Source organism: Pelodiscus sinensis, chromosome 8 (assembly GCF_052426305.1).
Source record: "Pelodiscus sinensis isolate ZL-2025 chromosome 8, ASM5242630v1, whole genome shotgun sequence".
Taxonomy (NCBI): Eukaryota; Metazoa; Chordata; order Testudines; family Trionychidae; genus Pelodiscus; species Pelodiscus sinensis.
In genome coordinates, this window is record NC_143059.1 from 68,066,787 (window position 1) to 68,084,323 (window position 17,537).

At 46.6% G+C, this 17,537-nt stretch overlaps 1 protein-coding gene across 2 annotated transcripts in view; it reads left to right on the top strand.

The window, feature by feature from the left end:
- SORCS1 (sortilin related VPS10 domain containing receptor 1) overlaps positions 1–17,537 on the top strand; it is a 477,697-nt gene that overhangs the window by 391,138 nt on the left and 69,022 nt on the right. For both annotated transcript variants that reach the window (XM_075935517.2, XM_075935516.2), the window contains exons 10-14: positions 63–209; positions 7,591–7,693; positions 8,862–8,938; positions 15,553–15,644; positions 16,870–16,977. In XM_075935517.2, the coding sequence (XP_075791632.2) occupies positions 63–209; positions 7,591–7,693; positions 8,862–8,938; positions 15,553–15,644; positions 16,870–16,977 (527 nt within the window). The remainder of the gene's footprint in view (positions 1–62; positions 210–7,590; positions 7,694–8,861; positions 8,939–15,552; positions 15,645–16,869; positions 16,978–17,537) is intronic.

Here is a 17,537-nt window from a genome sequence, read left to right on the forward strand (position 1 = left end):
GTAATCACATGTGCACGTCCAATTTTGATCTATTTTTTTTCAGCCATGTCAATTTTTCCTAGGTAGCAGGGATAAAAGGAATGTTCTTGGCTAACAAGAAGATTGACAACCAAGTGAAAACTTTCATCACCTACAACAAAGGCCGGGATTGGCGCTTGCTACAAGCTCCAGACACTGATCTGAGAGGAAACCCTGTTCATTGCCTCCTAGTAAGTTCTGCTTTAAAACACAACTTTCCCCCAGGTAAAAACAGGGGCATGTTGTATGACACAGGCTGGGTGCTTCATGACAAGGGTACCGTGTGGCGAGTCTTGGGCAGCCAGACATCATGGCAAAGCACTGGCTATTTTATTGATTTATTTATGTACCTTTGACAGAGGACACATTATAAAAATCACATGGCTTCTTTCTGCAGAGCTGATGAGCTCCTCTAAGGCAGCAGGTGAAGATAGGGACTCTGTGACGGTGGAGTTGAAATTCTGCATGCTAGGTGGGGTGAGCGAGCTACTTGCAGAGACCAGCAGAGAGTGTTCAGGATCTTCCTGATATAGGACAGTAACTAGAGATGGGCACAGGCCCCAGAATTAAGAGGGGGAACGGGGAGTTTCTACTGTCTGATATAGGTAATTTATTATTGTATCTTCCATATTTTTCTTTTATGTCATATAGCCTGTATAATGGCTCCTTCCCCACTGTGGCACGATAAATGCAGAAGTGGGGGCCAGTAAAAAACTTCCCCCCAAAATCTTAAAAACCTAGATTTTGGGGATAAAAGATCTGCTGCCACCACCCAAGTAATGATAAGAAAATCAGGGGAGAGATCACTTGGGAAATCTCACCCCTAAAGTACAAACCAGTACAAATTAACCAATACTAGGTTAATAAAAAGAAAAGAGAAAGAACTTTTATCATCACCACAATATTCCTGTTGCAAGCATAATGACTAGATGGAAAAGTAACAAGATAATATAGTTATGGAGGGGAAACCCACCATGGGCCAAGAGCTTAATTACAAAGCAGAGCAAAACCCATTTTTAAATGCACAGACATCAGATCCTATTTCCCAAACCATAAAACAATAAAACCTAATGGATTTATCTAAACTTTACCCTACTTACAGATAGTGAAGAAAGAGTCTTTTCTTGGAGGGAGACATAGTGCCTGTCCCCCTCAATAGCTGGAGAGAACTGCTCAGGACAAAGGAGAGGGAAACACCAACAATTCCTTTGTCCCAGTTTGAAATTCCCATCTACATTCCTATTGGCCAACTCTACCTGGGTTAGGTATAGTTAACCCCTTAGTCCCCAGGCTGCTGGCCATCTCTTATGATCATGACAGCCCGAGACTAGGTCAATCAAAAATCTGTGTCTGTGCGTGTAAAATCCTTAGCAAAATGGAACCCTGAGGCAGTTGAATGGAATTTTGCAATTATTTCCAAACAAATATCAGAGGCCTCCCTCCACCGACATGGCCACTCAGTGAGCGGAATAATACTCTGAGTACCCCCACAGGATGCACTTCCCATTGTGGTCTTCCTGTTCTTGTCTCGTGGCTGTAGCCACCTGCTCTCTTGCATCAGCTGTTAGGACAGTCGATTCTTTGAGAGAGGGACCATCGTCTCATGGTGTGAGTGTACAGCCTCTAGCACCGTGGGGCCACCACGTCCTAAGACAACAGTAAATAATAAATATTTGTGGAAGGTGCATGGTGCCTGCATGGCAGTGTTTATGGTCAAATCCGGGAGCATTGGGATCCACGGTTTCTGGTTCAGCCCATTATAAATATGAAGACTATTTGAAAAATTCAGATCTGGGTTAGAGGCTTTGGTTTGGGTCCATGTCCTGTAACACAAATCCTAGGTGGTAGAGATGCTCTGCTGGCGAATGGGAAACAATGGGATCACTTGCAGTAGGGGTAGCATGTTCTCGGTAGGATACAGAAGGCTTTACTAGCCTATCTACAGAACGGTGGGACTTTTGCACAGTTATGACGGGGGCGTTGAGATGAGAGTGTTAAATAGGGTGGGGGCAGACGTCCCTGAAGGGGCAGATCACAATCAGCACCATGAAATGCAGACACTTCTTCAAAGGTTATCTGAGGCTTGTGGGGGTTCAGAACCAAGCAGCACATCCCATGAGATTCATTTCTCCTGTAAGATTTTCACTCTTACTGGATAAGTCAGTTTGCCCTTTGGGTACCTGATTTTCCCCACCTGTAAATGGGGTTAATGATCCTGACATCCTTTGCATCGTGCTTTGCGATCTACTGATGAAAAGTGCTGTGTAAGAGGTAGGTGGTGGTAGTAGTTATTGTTGTGGGTTAGTGCTTCTGGCAAGAACTGGCGGATCTTTTGGAAAAGGCTTTATTTTCCGCAAGATCAGCTTCTGGACTGGTGCTTTTCTCTGGGAAAGCTCCGTGCCGTGCCGAAAAAAAGTGGCAAAGCTCCAGAAAAGCTCCATGCCGAAAAAAAGCGGCAGCCATTTTTATGCTAATGAAGTGGGGGAGATTTAAATCCCCGCTTCATTAGCAATTGCGATACGTCTAATTTACATCCCTTTTATGAAAAAGGGATGTAGTCTAGACGTAGCCTTAGTGTATGTCTAGACTACATGCCTCTGCCGACAGAGGCATGTAAAATAGGCTACCCGACATAGTCAATGAAGCAGGGATTTAAAGATCCCCAACTTAATTAAAATAAAAATGGCCACCACGCTGTGCCGGCTCAGCTGATCATCAGCACAGGGTGCGAGTCAAGACATGGATCAGTTGACAGGGAATGCCTTTGTCGACCACTCCTGTAAACCGTGTTTCACGAGGCATAAGGGAGTGGTCAACAAAAGCTTCCATTGTTGACCGATCCGCGTCTTGACTTGCACGCTGTGCCGACAATCAGCTGATCCGGCACAGCATGGCGACCATTTTTATTTTAATGAAGCTGGGGATATTTAAATCCCCACTTCATTGACTATGTCGGGTAGCCTATTTTACATGCCTCTGTCAGCAGAGGCATGTAGTCTAGACATACCCTTAAGGAGAGGGAGGAATCCAAGAGCTATAGAAAGATCTGGTAGACAGAAGGAAACTAGGGACAGGGCGGTTGGAGGGTTTGGGCTCTGGTCTGTGTAGGGTAAGCAGATAGTAAGTGTGAAAAATGGAGACAGAGGGTTGGGGGATGAAAGGTGCTTGTAGAAGTAAAAGCCCCAACTATCAGGACTGTCCCTATACATTCAGTACATCTAGGTCTGAGAGCCCTGCCCTGGAAGACTGAAGATAAACCAAAAGCAATTTCAGCTTCTGACCCTTATGTATAATCATAGTGAGTAATTATGTATGTATTAATTGTTCTGTGTGTTCCTGTAGCACCTGATGAGGTTGGGGGCTCCGTTGTGCTGAGAGCCCCTTATAGGTGTATGGCTCTTACACTCCCCACTGTATAGCTGGCACTAAGAGCAGCCCAGTTGTGTTGATTTCAGTGCGGTTGCCCTGCTGTGAATCAGAGCAGAATGTTCCTTAGAGAATGTGAGTGAGTTGCTCGAGGTCATGTAGCTGGACAGCATCCCAGTACCAATTACCCTCATAGAGCTATTCACTCTTGGCCCCAAGTACATTCCACTGGACTCTCCTGCTTCACCACTACCAGGGCTTGCCTCGTCTTTGTTAACCCTGTAGCTAAGTAATAATGGTGGTACCAATAGCTGGCGTTTACAGAGCACTTTCCATCTTCTGTACAACTTCCACCTGCACAATATGCAATGGAGTGATACCCATACAAGAGAAAAGGAAACCGCAAGCAGCACTGTCTAGAAGGATTGAAGTCTCAAAAGACAGATAATCTCTGTTGGAGTAAGGGACTGAGTGAATTACTCCCACTAGCACCCATCTGCAAAATGCCCATGGGCAACATTAATTATTTTGTTTTTAAAAACTTGAACCCCCGTTAGACCTTCATAATGGATACAAAAATAAATGGAAGAATCCCGTTTCCCTGACTGCCTTTCTGCTTTAGCTGAACTGGGTTCTCTCCCCAGAATCCTCCTCTGGGTTGCTATGGAGTTTGACCCCACAATGCTGTACAATGCAGTTATGGCGTTTGGCATGTGGTGACGCTGCTGCCTGGTCTTTTTCCTTTGCTTCACATCAGCAAGAGTTCACCTCCCTCCTGCCCACATGGCCTGTGGGTTTCACCTCTGAGGGAGTAGTAATTGCTGACTTTGGTAGTTCACATCTTCACTGTGGGATTCTAAATTCAAACTCTGAAGGGCCGAAGTGTGGTCATGACAGGGAAAATATACTCCAAGGCTATGTCTAGACTGCAGGCTTCTTTCGAAAGAGGCTCTTTCGAAAGCATCTTTCGAAAGAGCCTCTTTCGAAAGATCGCGTCTAGACTGCAGGCGGATCTTTCGAAAGAGAAATCCGCTTTTTCGAAAGAGAGCACCCAGCGAGTCTGGATGCTCTCTTTCGAAGACGGCCTCTTTACATTGAAGAACGCCTTCCTTCGAAAGAGGAACTTTCAAAGGAAGGCGTTCTTCCTCGTGAAACGAGGTTTACCGCCATCGAAAGAAAAGCCGCGTTCTTTCGAAATAATTTCGAAAGAACGCGGCTTGAGTCTGGACGCAGGGGAAGTTTTTTCGGGAAAAGGCTACTTTTCCCGAAAAAACCCCTGAGTCTGGACACGACCCAAGTGTGCATCCTGACCTAGCCAAAGGAAGGCCCAATACAAGGCTGACCATTAACAGATATTTCCTTTCACTCAGTAAATCACAATCCTGAATTCTGTAATTTCCACTCCAACTCATCTGATGAAGTGGGCTTTACCCATGAAACTCATGATCTTATATATTTGTTAGTCCCTCAGGGATGTCTACACTGCGGGCTAAAGTCGAGTTAGGATATGTAACTTCAACTATATTAATTGCATAGCTGAAGTTGAAGTAGCTTAACTCAGCTTTTGACGCTGTCTACACAGCAGGAAGTCAAAGGAAGAACACTCTTCCTTCGACTACCTTTACTCCTCATGAAACGAGGGTTACGGAAGTCAGAGTAGGAAGCCTGTTATTTCAAAATTATTTCTAAATAACGGGTTTGCTGTGTAGATGCACACTCTGTTATTCTGAAACACCACGAGTTATTTTGAAATAAGCGTGCCATGTAAACATAGCCTTAGGTGCCACAGGGCTGCCTGTTGTTTTTAAAATTACTGACTAACACGGCAAGCTCTCTGAAACCTTTATAGTGTTCACTATAGGTCTTTTCCATGTCTAACGTTTATGACTTGTTGTGGGGTATGGTGTCTATTCTCCGGTTCATCATGGTCTTCCTCGCACTCCAGGTCAGCGATGGGCAACCTAGGCTAGTGAGGGGGCTGCATTAGTGGCCCTCCTTCATTTCAGTGGGCCGCGAGATTGTTGTAACCAAGATGCTCTCTTGGGATAGGGCAGTTTTGCTTGTTGCTTGCTATCTGTCAGTGTGCCAACTGAGCTGTAGCAGCATTTTGATTGGTGTCTCAGTCTACGAGGTTGGGGCAGTGTCTTCACCCTCACAAGCTCACTCAGATTCCCTTGATTTTCCTCATCGTGAGTGGGCAAATGCTAGTCAGGTGGCCCCTCCCCTGGTTCCTCCATGCACCCTCTTATCTAGACTGTGCCCGGTCCTATCCCCGCACCCGAAATCCAGACAGTCCCTCCTAGTTAATTACAGCTGAGGCTTACCTGCACTGACTGGAGAGAGTAGGCAGACCTGGGACCTCCCCCGCTCGAGGTCTCGGCCGAGGTCCCTAAGAGTAGAGATAATGATCTTCTGCTTGTTTGGTGGGACTGTAGCCCACAACTCACCAACCCCCGGGTTCCTTTTATCCCATCCTGGGTCGCTTCCTACGCTTCACGTCCTTGCACCACGTCTGGTCCATGTATCTACGCTGCCGCCGGTCTTGCTCCAGTGGCGCTGACACCGCTCCTCGGTGGCGAGTGCCCTTCTCCTGCCCCACCGGGTGTCTCTCGCCACGTTGACTGGGGCAAGTCCCTCTTGCCCCGCTGGGCGTCTCTCCCCGCGCTGACCATAGGAAAGCTCTTGCTTCCCTCCTTGACATCTCTCTCTCCTACCTTGAGGCAGGTGCCGACTTTTTGAAACCTGTGCCTTTCTCCCCTGGACGCCCGCACATGTGCCTTTCCCCCACCGGCCAGCTGGTGCCGGAAGCTTCTGCGCTAGCGCCGGCAGCAGCGTGCGAGCAACCCCCACAGTGCCATAGCAGAGCCATCGTCTGGCCACAGAGCGCCTCTGCTCTCCCCACGACCGTGTGGGGTCCAGCCAGCTCTGGCTCCCCTGAGCCCGACACCCCATCACAATTGGATGTAGAGGGAGTGCACGGCTCTCCCATTCAATTCTGTATGCAATCAGCATGCCCCTCACTTCACCTGCCCTGGTTTTACCTGTGTGTTGCTTTTGTAATAGCGGTAGCAATAAAAAAAATACCAACAACGTGGATGGAAACCAGCAGAATCTGGCAACCCCGCACGTGGGCAGCAGTAAACAAAATGCCTCTTGGACCACATGTAGAACCCCAATGGGCTGCAGGTTGTCTACCACTGCTCTTGACATTGGACGGGGAGAGGGAAGTAGTATCCTTATTTCTCATTTATGCTCTGGTAGGTTCCTCCAATCTTTGCGGGAACGCATGGTAGAGATGGTAATTTCACGCACCGAGGGGGGGTGTTGTGTTATCATTGGACTAAATCCTGAGAGAGAAGCTGAGGAATTGCTGGGCCACTCCAACTCCTGTGAGTTTTAGTGAAGACACAGCCCCCTGCCTATGTCTTTATTCCACCCTCAGGTCTTTGTGTCGTCTTCCATGGGCACGGAGCTCTCCCTCAGGTCCAGCCCACCAAACACTGCCTTTCCCTTCCAAACCATCCAGATTGTCAGCCTTGCTGTTCTACCCCTTCTCTGCCCTCTCCCTGCTCCACACTCTCATCTCCTCAGGGTTTGGTTCTCTGGCTCACGATTTATGTTCCGTGCGTTTCAAAGGATAATAATCATGAATCATACCCACGCACGGCGCAGCTGTAGTGTCTAATAGGTGTCTCCCCTTTGTTGTCCTTGCAATTTTGCCTTGTTACTGTGGCATGGAACAAATCTCTATAAATAAAGGGAATCAAAATGGGGGGAGAAGAAAAAACCAGCTTTTCCCTGCCAGGGTTTATGAGACAGTCCGGGGTTTGCCTTTTCATTAGACTGCCTGTGTCAGTACGGAGTGGCTGGCAGGGTTCCGCTAGCAGAACGGTGCTAATGGTATCATCAGACCTTGTTACACTGGTATTCACAGCCCGGCTGGCACTTGTCCCTTGGAATGACATTCCATTTGCTTCCAGCTTTTCTTATTTTCTATTTTTCAATCACTTTTTTGGAGCCTTCAGAAAAGGAGGAAGAAACTCTAGGTTCTTACGGGTTGTCTGTAAGAGCAGAGGATTCCTTCCAGTCCTCTTCTGATGTTCTATGGTCATGCGGCACTGATGCTCCAATGCCCAAAGGGAAGGGAGAATGAATAGGGATGCTCTTTGTGACTTGTCTCTTTTTCTCCCCTTTCTTTCTCTTCAGCCCTATTGCTCGCTGCACCTTCACCTCAAGGTCTCCGAGAACCCCTACACTTCTGGAAACATCGCCAGCCGAGATACTGCCCCTGGCATTATTGTGGCTTCTGGTATGAAACATTCAGTTACCATCTATTGCAGGGCTACTCAATGTTGGAAGCCCAGAATGATACTCACAGCACGTGCTGAGGGCTGCAACTTAATGCAGATATATGCAAATATAGGGTGTGTCTACACTGCAGCGTTTTTCCAGGAAAACGGCTATTTTTCTGGGAAAAAAACACACTGCAATTGAGTTCTTTTGACAGAAAGTCAAAAGAACAGAGGGGTTTTTCCAGCGGCAGTAAACCTCATTCTACGAGGAAGAAGTCTTTTTCCGAAAAAGCTCTTTCGGAAAAAGGAATGTGTGGACGCAGAAGAGGGAGTTCTTTTGAAAGAAGTGGCCTCCAGGAAATAACACAGTTGTCTCGGTGGCCACTCCATCCAGACAAATCACAACTGAAAGGCGAGATAGCGTCCAATCAATGTGGACGCTATCTTTCGAAAAAGCACATCACTTTTTCGTTACACTTTTTCTGTGTGGATGCTCTCTTTTGACAGAAGTTTTTCCGGTAGATCTCTTCCGGAAAACCACCTTCCGAAAGAAGCCTACAGTCTGACGTTGCCATATATGCAAATACATGCAAATAGCTTCTTTCACGCTGACGGGCATGAATACAAAGATTAAAGGCAAGACTACACAACACGCAGGTCCCATTTCAGTCAGTTCTGCTGATATTAATAAAATGCAACATTTACCCAATTTCCAGTCGTGTGACAGCACTTTTAATGCACAATGGCAGTCCAGGAATTTAACTAGTAACATGCATATCAACAGAAGACCAATATATTGACTCACCGTTGTAGAGTGTGTGCCCAGTGGAGGCCATGTTCAAAGGATTCCACCTGCAGGCCGCATGTTGAGCCCCACGTAAACCCAAATCACACCATGGGCCACAAACAAATGGGCCCGAGGTCTATGTGTTGAGTAGCCCTGATCTATTGTATGCAACTATTTGTGTCCATCAGATTCTGTTTGTGGCATTTCCACTGGGCATGGAAGTAGAAGTATTTGGACTTTCATCTTGTAATTAAGTTTCCTGCCAAACTGAAATCACAATTCTTCCCCCACCCTGGCACTGAAATCCTTTGCCTAGAAAAAGATAAAAATCATCGGCAGCACTGAGGCAGCTCCATTTTCTGTGTCTAAAAATGTCTCACTGAATAATGTTCTTACAGGTAACATCGGTAGCGAATTGTCAGACAGTGACATCAGCATGTTTGTTTCATCGGATGCTGGGAACACATGGAGGCAGGTAAAGAACGTGTGAATCAGTCATGAGTGTCAAACAAAGGGAAGTTGCTTTTAAAAATGTGATCTGTGTTTTTCTTTTGGGTGGCAGATTAATTGACACTAAGGCTACGTCTACATTGGCATCCCTTTCCGGAAAAGGGATGCTAATGTGACGAGTCGGAATTGCAAATCCGCGGGGGATTTAAATATCCCCCGCGGCATTTGCATTTACATGGCTGCCGCTTTTTTCTGGTTTGGGGATAAGCCGTAGAAAAGCGCCAGTCTAGATGCAATTCTCCGGAAAATAAGCCCTTTTCCGGAGGATTTCTTATTCCTACTTGAAAGATATTTAAATCCCCCGCGGATTTGCAATTCCGACTCGTCACATTAGCATCCCTTTTCTGGAAAGAGATGCCAATGTAGACGTAGCCTAAACCAAGAGAAGGGGGATCCTTCCTGGACTTTTCTGACACCATTTCCTGTTGAAAAGAGGGATGTGCTCATGCCACAAAGACTGGGCTTTTGGGGAGTTTGATTGTTGAGTTCAATGGGAGATTAGCCACAGATGCTAACTTCACTAGTGAGTTGGGTAGCACGTGTAGCAGTTTTAAGAAGGATGGCCTAGTGGTTTCAGCAATTGTCTAGGATTTGGAAAAGCTAGGTTCTATCCCTGTTCTGCCACAGACTTCCCATGTGACCATTTTGCAAATTCCTTAGCTTTTTCTGTGCTTGGTTTTCTACCTGTAAAAATGGGGTAAGTGATTTGTCTTTTCTCACAGAAAGTGTTGTGAAGAAAGATTAAAAACTGTGAGGTGCTCAGATACTAAGGCAATAGGAACCAGTGCGAAGAGCCTTCTGTGGAGACAAAATTTGTATCTGCGTCTGCAAAAATGAGCTGTGGATTTGCAGGGCTGAAAGCTCAAATCTTTTAGTTTGAGCCCAGATCTAGCAAAAAGATATTATCACACAGCTGTGTGGCTGCCTCATGCTGACCTTTCTTTTAAAGTTTCAGCTGACACTCATTTTCACAGAATTTAATGCCTTCAGGCAAGTCACTTACCCCTAGTCCTCTCTCCCTCAAGTCTGGTCTGCAACTGTTCTGACTCTGGCACTGAAACTCCTTATGTAGTCCTTCCTGGCCCCTGATTGGCTGGTTTCTTCCCAGCCTCTCTAGAAGGTCTGGAGGACTTCTCTGTGGCCTTTTCTCTAGCTTCTGGGCCTGGTTCTCCCAGTTACAGGGGTCTTCAGTGCCTAGTGGAATCATCATCCTATAATACCAACTCCTATCAGGCCTGGAAAACTCATTACAATTAACTGCTTATGTGGTATTCATCCATAAACAATGTCCTATAAGGTATGTATGATGATTATATTCTTTAAAGTAGGTCTATATACAGAAGATATGTCCTTACAGTTTGTATTTAGGTGTTAATCCCTAGCAGAGGTGAAAACCTAGTTTTGCCAGGCAAAGGGAAGCATATTCACAGGCACTACATAGATTCATATGTAGATGAATTGCAAACCAAAACAATGGCAGCCTTATTGACAGAGGAGTCAAGAGGTGCATGGGGAGTCAGCCGGAAGAGAGGAAGAGCAGGGTTCCTCCTGGTGACAGAGACAACAGTGGGAGCATTGAGAAATATAAGAAGGAGCTTAAAACCATTTGGGGGTCTACTCACTGAAGGAGACCCCTTCAAGCGTCTGGAAAATTTGTGAAAACTTGGGTTCTGGCTTTGACCTACAGCTCTGACAAAGACTGAATCCCTGAGAGGCAATCTACTTGTTTAAAAAGGACAGTTCACCAGCAAGGAGCGTGGGCATCCGACTGTGTTTTACGGTTTGTTTTATATGCCCAGTACTCTCACTCACTTCTCTTTTGGATCTTTGCTCTTTGTAAATAAACGTATTCTCCTTTTTCTGATGCATGCATGCAGCATACTCCTGATTTCCCTAACCCCCAAGTTCCCAACCTTCGTGTTATCCAAATCCCTTCCTTGCCCCACCAGATTTGAATAATGCAGCGCTTCCAGTAATGGAGCAGAGACTTCCAGCCACAGGAGACGTCCCCCTGCTGCTGAATGGCTCCTGCGGCAGCACAGAGAGCCCTCCAAAGCCCGCCCTGTAATGGGAATGAGGGTGCAGGGCCATGACAGTGGAGCTGCAAAAGGGGCTCACTATGCTGCCGCTTCTACCCTCTCGCTTAGCTGAGTTCCCGACTATTGGACTGAACCTTCGAGCCTCTGTGCTATTGGAATAATGGGGAGCAGGCTCAGCGGAAGTTTCCTGAAGGTGGGAGAGTCATGGGTGCCCAAACCCAAGCCAGACCCTTTCTCCACCTCCCCAAGGCGCTGCCCTCATGCTTCCCCTTCTCCTACAACCCTGTCCCCACGATGCCTCTCCACCCACCCAAAAGCCCACTTGCTCCTTTCCACTCCTCCCCCCGGTTAGTCACTCAGGCCCCCCTGTTCCGCCCCCCTGACAGGGAGTGCACAGAACAGCTCAGTGCAGTGGTGTTTAGGAAATTGTGACTCCTCAGCTGATCAAACATGCTGGTGTGTGCCCCGTTCTCTTTGGGGACAGCCGATGGGGTTATTTCTATGAGCGGCCAATGATGGGCTGAGCAGTGCCGGTGGTGTGTGTAGAAGGCCTTAGGGGCTAGCATATACCTTGTTATGGCAGTGCAAAGGAAGGTCCGGGAGAGCCCTGGCAAGTGTGCATGAGTGGCTACAAGCTTGGCAGCAGTAGGGAGCCGACTTTCTCTCACTGGAGGCTGAGAGAACAAGGTGACTCGCCAACCTGAGCAACCTGAGGTAGTGTCACCATCTAGTGCATTCTCTGGTGGACCAGACCCTCCCCACGGAATAGTCACTCGTGTCAGTGAACCGTAGCTTTCTCATGGGGTGTCATTTTCACATCAAAAGCTACGAATGGGACACATCCAGCCCATTTAATTAGTGTCATTAACACAGGTCCTACAACTGACAGGTGACTGCTTTTCCTGTTTTATATATATATATATCTTGGATATTGTTATTTCCAGTCCAACTCATCTGAGGGTCTGGGTTTTGCTCACAAAAGCTCATGACACTGTTTGTTTTGTTTTTTGGGGGGCGGGGAAGGGAGGTTGTTAGTCCCTCAGGTGCTACAGGGCTACTCGTTACAGACTAACATGGCTGCCCCTCTGAGACTTTCTGAAAGGTTATTCCACCTTTGTACTGATCTCACAGTTAGACAGTTTCCGCTGATGTTCTGCCCACGATAGCCCTTACTTAGTTCACTAAATTTATTCAGGACACAGAAACTGCCACATTGGATCGGGCCAGTTGTCCGGCAAGTGCAGAATCCTGCCTTGTCGGACCAGCTACTTCTGCGCAAGGAGCAAACCTTGAAAATGGGCACATGTCCATGGATCCATCTGAAGGGGCACATTTCTACCAAGCTCCTGTCAATCAGTGGTTGGCTTGTTCCGGGAAGGGGATCTAAACCCTCATGCTTGTGGGCCTGATCCAAAGCGCATTGGAATCAATGGGAGCCTTTCCACTGACTTGAGTGAGCCTTCTGGGCCTTAGATTAGTAGCCTACCTCTAATACATTTGATTGGGAGGAAACATTTCCTATGGACACATCATTGCATATCTGCGTACTGTAGGGTTTCTTCTATGAAGTCTGGTGCTGGCCCTGAGACAGGATACTGAACTACAGGACTTGATCCAATGGCTGATTTTTTTCATTCTTGTGTTCCTAAGCATGAATGTTTGGGCTCCTCATTTTGTATTCCGTTTTGTATGACTTGTAAAGTCTCAGTCTCCATATAAATGTCTACTCGGTTTTCCAATTTGACTCAGTTCTTATCTCCAGTAATATCTTCTGGCACTGAGCTCTCCAGGTTAACATGTGTTTAGTAATACAAAGTATTTCCTTTTCCCCCCTTTAAATTTGCTGTCTTTCGTTTTCATTGCCTGTCTCCTTTTTGATTTTACTATGAGAGAGGTCAAATGTCATTTCTTATTCATTTCATATTGCTCTTGATTATACTTCATGGATGAACCTCAACATTTCGGTTGATTACACCCTTCAAACAGTTCTCAAGGATCCCCACCCGCTCCTTAGTCGCAAATACGCTCATAGTCTCCAAAATACAAGGTCCGCTCTTACAAGGACAGTACAGCAGAATCATGAGCATATTTTCCTCTTGATGGAGCACATCCAGCCAAGGACTTAACCTGAAAGAAGATAGATGGAGAATGAGCAATATCTCCTGTTCTTCTCAAATTATAAATCTCACGCGCCGAAAAGGAAGCCGTATGCCACAAGAGTTAGATGCCGTGATTACTGCAACAGATGTGTTTGCCCCGTTCCCTCCTCACTGCTCTGCTTGTTAATTAAATATCCCTTACTTTGAGAGCACATAACTAATGAGCTTTAGCAATCAGGTAGAAGTCCAGTTAATCTAATCCATGGCTGCTGCACATCATTAAATATATTGTAATAATTAGCAGGCATTAAACTAACTGCCGTAATTCACATACATTGAACTTCTGTGTATAGTGAAGGGTTTTTAACAATGCAAATAATCAGAGCAGGACTGGCAGCTGCTCCCCTTGCATGGGAGATGAGTCTGGGGTGGGGAGTGATGTTGTTTGGGTTCTGACTCTGTAGTGTTTGGTGCTGGCCCGAAATATTCCCTCTAATATTTTCTATCCATGTGCAGAATAAACATTCTTACACGCACAGAAGCATGTGTAGATGTGCACCACCAATAGAGACACATGCTGCCAGCTGTGGGCATTCTGCTAATCAGTTGGGTGGCCCCTAAATCTATTCTGGGCGGCTGCCCAAGCACTCAGCTTACAGGGAACTCCAGGGCCACTGATGGTACTAAACTCAAGGGACTGCTACTCTGACCCAGTGTAGAAATTCCTGTGCTTGGATGCTAGCATGGGTTGGGAGACGTGGAGACGTGGAGATCAGGGCTGTTCATGTTTGTACATAGCGCCCCCCTGTGGATAACTCAGGATCAGCATCTTTGGAGTCTGGATCTTGTCCCGATTTTTTTTTTTAAGAGGGATGAGTCAATCAGAGGAGAGCAATGGAGAGCAGTTCCAAAGGTGGGTAACAGGAGGAAAGGGGAAGCATTTCCACGGACACACACACAACTATTTCTCAGTGATACTTATCTGGCTTTCATCTCTGTAGTACCTGAGCATGCATATTGTTAGTGTATTCCTCCTCCAAATCCACCTCGGTGGTAGGGCAATGTAATGATTTCCATTCTACAGATGGGGAACCGAGTCACAGAAAGAGTGTCGCTTGTCCAAGGTCACACAGGGACTCTAGGGCAGACTAGGAAAATGAACCTCTCAAGTCCCAAGCAAGGGCGCATCCTTGGGCTGACTTACCTCTCTCCTTGGAATGTGACTTTGTCGTTGCTGGAGCTGAGTGAATAATTCCTAGTGAGCAATTTGTTTAATGGATCTTCTCACCTTTTTGTTGGGGAAATGGCTGCAAACAAATCAGGAGTCTCCACTGTGCATTTTCTAGTCACTATTCAGTAGCAGGTCACACACGTTCTTTTCATTCGTGGCTCACTATTTGAAATCTGAAAGCCGAGCCCTGTTGTGATTGGCCACAGAGCAGCATATCTTCTTTCCGATTGGATAAGCGCAACTCTTAAGATCAGGTGTGTACATTTAGAACCTGGTCTTCTGCCTTTCAAGTGGATAGAAGGTTTGCATCAAATTCAGTGGACGTGAGATTAAATGCCTAAAACCCTAAGTCGGCCGAGCGGTGATCTTAAAATGTGCGACCTGAGGGAAATTAGCAAAACTCAGTTTCATCAGTGTTTGCAGGAGAATGTAAAAGGGACCCTACTGATGGAAACCTGTTTTGATATGTAAACGTTTACTGAGGGAAATTATTTTTGCGTTGCTTGCCCACCTCTCTTTTTTTTTCTCTCAAAACATTCCCGTATGGTCTTTGTAAGACACCTGCAAAGTGAAGCTTCCTTCACCTCCAACAATGCTCCCCACTCTATGGGCGTGTCTGGAGGCTTGGGGGGAGAATGATGATCTAAGACAAGGCTACTCAACTTTGGAATCCCCAGGGGCCACAATGATACTCACAGCACATACCGAGGGCTGCAACTGAAATGTGGTTGCATATACATGCAAATATATATGCAAATATATGCAAATAGCTTCTTTCACACTGCCGGGCATGAATACAAAGATTAAGGCAAGACCACACAACACACAGGCCCCATTTCAGTCAGTTCTGCTGATATTAATAAAATGCAATATTTACCCAATTTCCACCCATATGTCAGCACTTTTAATGAGCAGTGACAGTCCAGGAATGTAACTACTAAAACACATAGCAACAGAAGACCATTCTATTGACTACTTTTTTGTTTTGGCTCCCACGAGTGGGCTGAGTGTTGAGTAGCCCTGATCTAAGAGGATGAAATACATTTGACAAGGGGGCAGTAAGATATCAATATAAAAAATCAGACCTGTCTGGGTAGTAACGTGCCTTCCCCCGAAGCCATAGACCCCATCCACAGCCTCTCCCTGAGAAAGAGTGTGGCCTTTTAGCAAGGCTAAGGAAAACCCATCTGGGTGCATGTCTGTTTTGCAGATCTTTGAAGAAGAGCACAGTGTTCTATTCCTGGATCAGGGTGGAGTCCTGGTGGCCATGAAACACACATCTTTGCCTATCCGACATCTATGGTAATGCATGACTATGCTGATCCCATTTGTCATCAAGTCCTTCATGACAAGTTATGTGCTGCTGGCAGTTAAGCTGTGACTAATTTTTTTTAGCTAAATGCCTGTATGTCAATTAAGAAATTTGCATGCATTCACTCTGATTGGGCTAAAGAAGTGCCGGTGATTTCACACTGAACAAGTGCAAGTCAGAGTTCTGGCGAGAGATCTTCGGCAATCGTAAATGAGTACTGTACCATTAAAATCTGCATTGAGCTACCACAGGGGAAGGTTTGGCCCCTGGAGCCTGCACATTAAGCTGGAGTTTGGGGTAGGATCAGTCTCACAAAGAATCCTAAATATGCTTTATTTGCAAAACGGGATGAAATTATCTACTAGGTGGAAGGCATCAGTAATGCCAGATCTTTCTTAGATAGCGCCAAGGCTTTCCAGCAATCAAAGCAGCACTGTCACTCATAGGCACAACTGTTGGGCTTCCCAGACTGAGCCTTGATTTGTGTTGCTATTGTTCTGTAGCTATCATGGTGCTCAGCGGTGTGTGTCACTGTTAGCAGCTCGCCAGCAGGCTACACCCCTGCTACACCCATTGGCCGAGAATCGCAGGGAGGTTCTGCACTGCCCCTGCACTTGCAAGCACCACTTCCTGCAGCTCCCATTGACTGCAATTCCCAGCCAATGGGAATGGTGGGGGTGGAGCCTGCGGGCGAGCGCTGCTAACACTGACACACACAGCTCCACCGGGGGGGTGGGGGGCAGAGCCGCTTCCCCGTCCGCCAAGCAGAGCCACAACTGCAGCCCTGAAAGCCCCTTTCATAATCCGGCCCTGCTTAGACTGCAGAGACCAAGAGCAGAGAGCTGGTTGTTTGCTCTGGCAGGCGAAAAGGGTTCAGCGGGAGCGGGATGGGGACCTTTGAGCCAAACCAGAAGAAATCCTGGTGTGGGGCGTTTAAATCAAGATGATCAGCAGTGACTACGAGTCTTGGAAACCTCATCATTATGACGCTCCCCGTGACACTTAAATGGGCCTGGTTTTCAGAGGGTAGGTGTTCAGAATGTGATGCACATCAAGTACCTTCACAGAGACTCAGGGAATCCTGTCTTTTTTTTTTTTTTTTTTAATCTTGGCCTGCATAGCTGGCAAGACAGCACCTACCTTTGTCTATGTCAAACAGCTCTATCTCCTGCATTTCTCTCCGAGAGCTGATGACACTTCTGCTTGCCCCACTAGGTTAAGTTTCGATGAAGGGCGATCCTGGAGCAAATACAGCTTCACGTCCATCCCGCTCTTCGTTGACGGCGTCTTGGGTGAGCCTGGCGAGGAGACTCTGATCATGACGTAAGTGAGCATGTAAAAGGAAAACAGCCAATGTCAAGTTCAGTTCTGATCAGAACTGCATGAGAGACACTCACTTGGTCCAGACCCTTGTGTAATCGCACCTCTGGCCAGGCTGTGAGTGGAGACTGGGTCTTGGGTATCTAGGCTAGAGGGGTGGCAGGGGGTGAGAATATGTAATCAAGCTTGTGATGCCAAAAATCAGCAAAGTTTGCATGTAACATGACTTGGAGGGTCTCACAAGTTTCAGAAACAGGGTGAAATGGCTCATCGATGTAACTGTTTGACTCTTCAAGCTGTATGAGACTTTAAGTAGAGCTGCCCATCGCAGGGCAAGGTTGGAAAGAAAAATAAGGTGTCTTTTTAAAGCTGTGCCTTTGTATTTTTAACTGGGAGGCTGCAAAACGGTACGCATGAACAACACATTCTTGCCTGGGAAATGTGATTTAGTTGCAATACAGGACTCTGAGTTCTGCGTAGCACAGAAATTTGTACTCACCCTGGCGTCTTATGTGGGATCAAACTGGAAAACAACATGAGACAAATTCAGTTTCTGCTTGTGA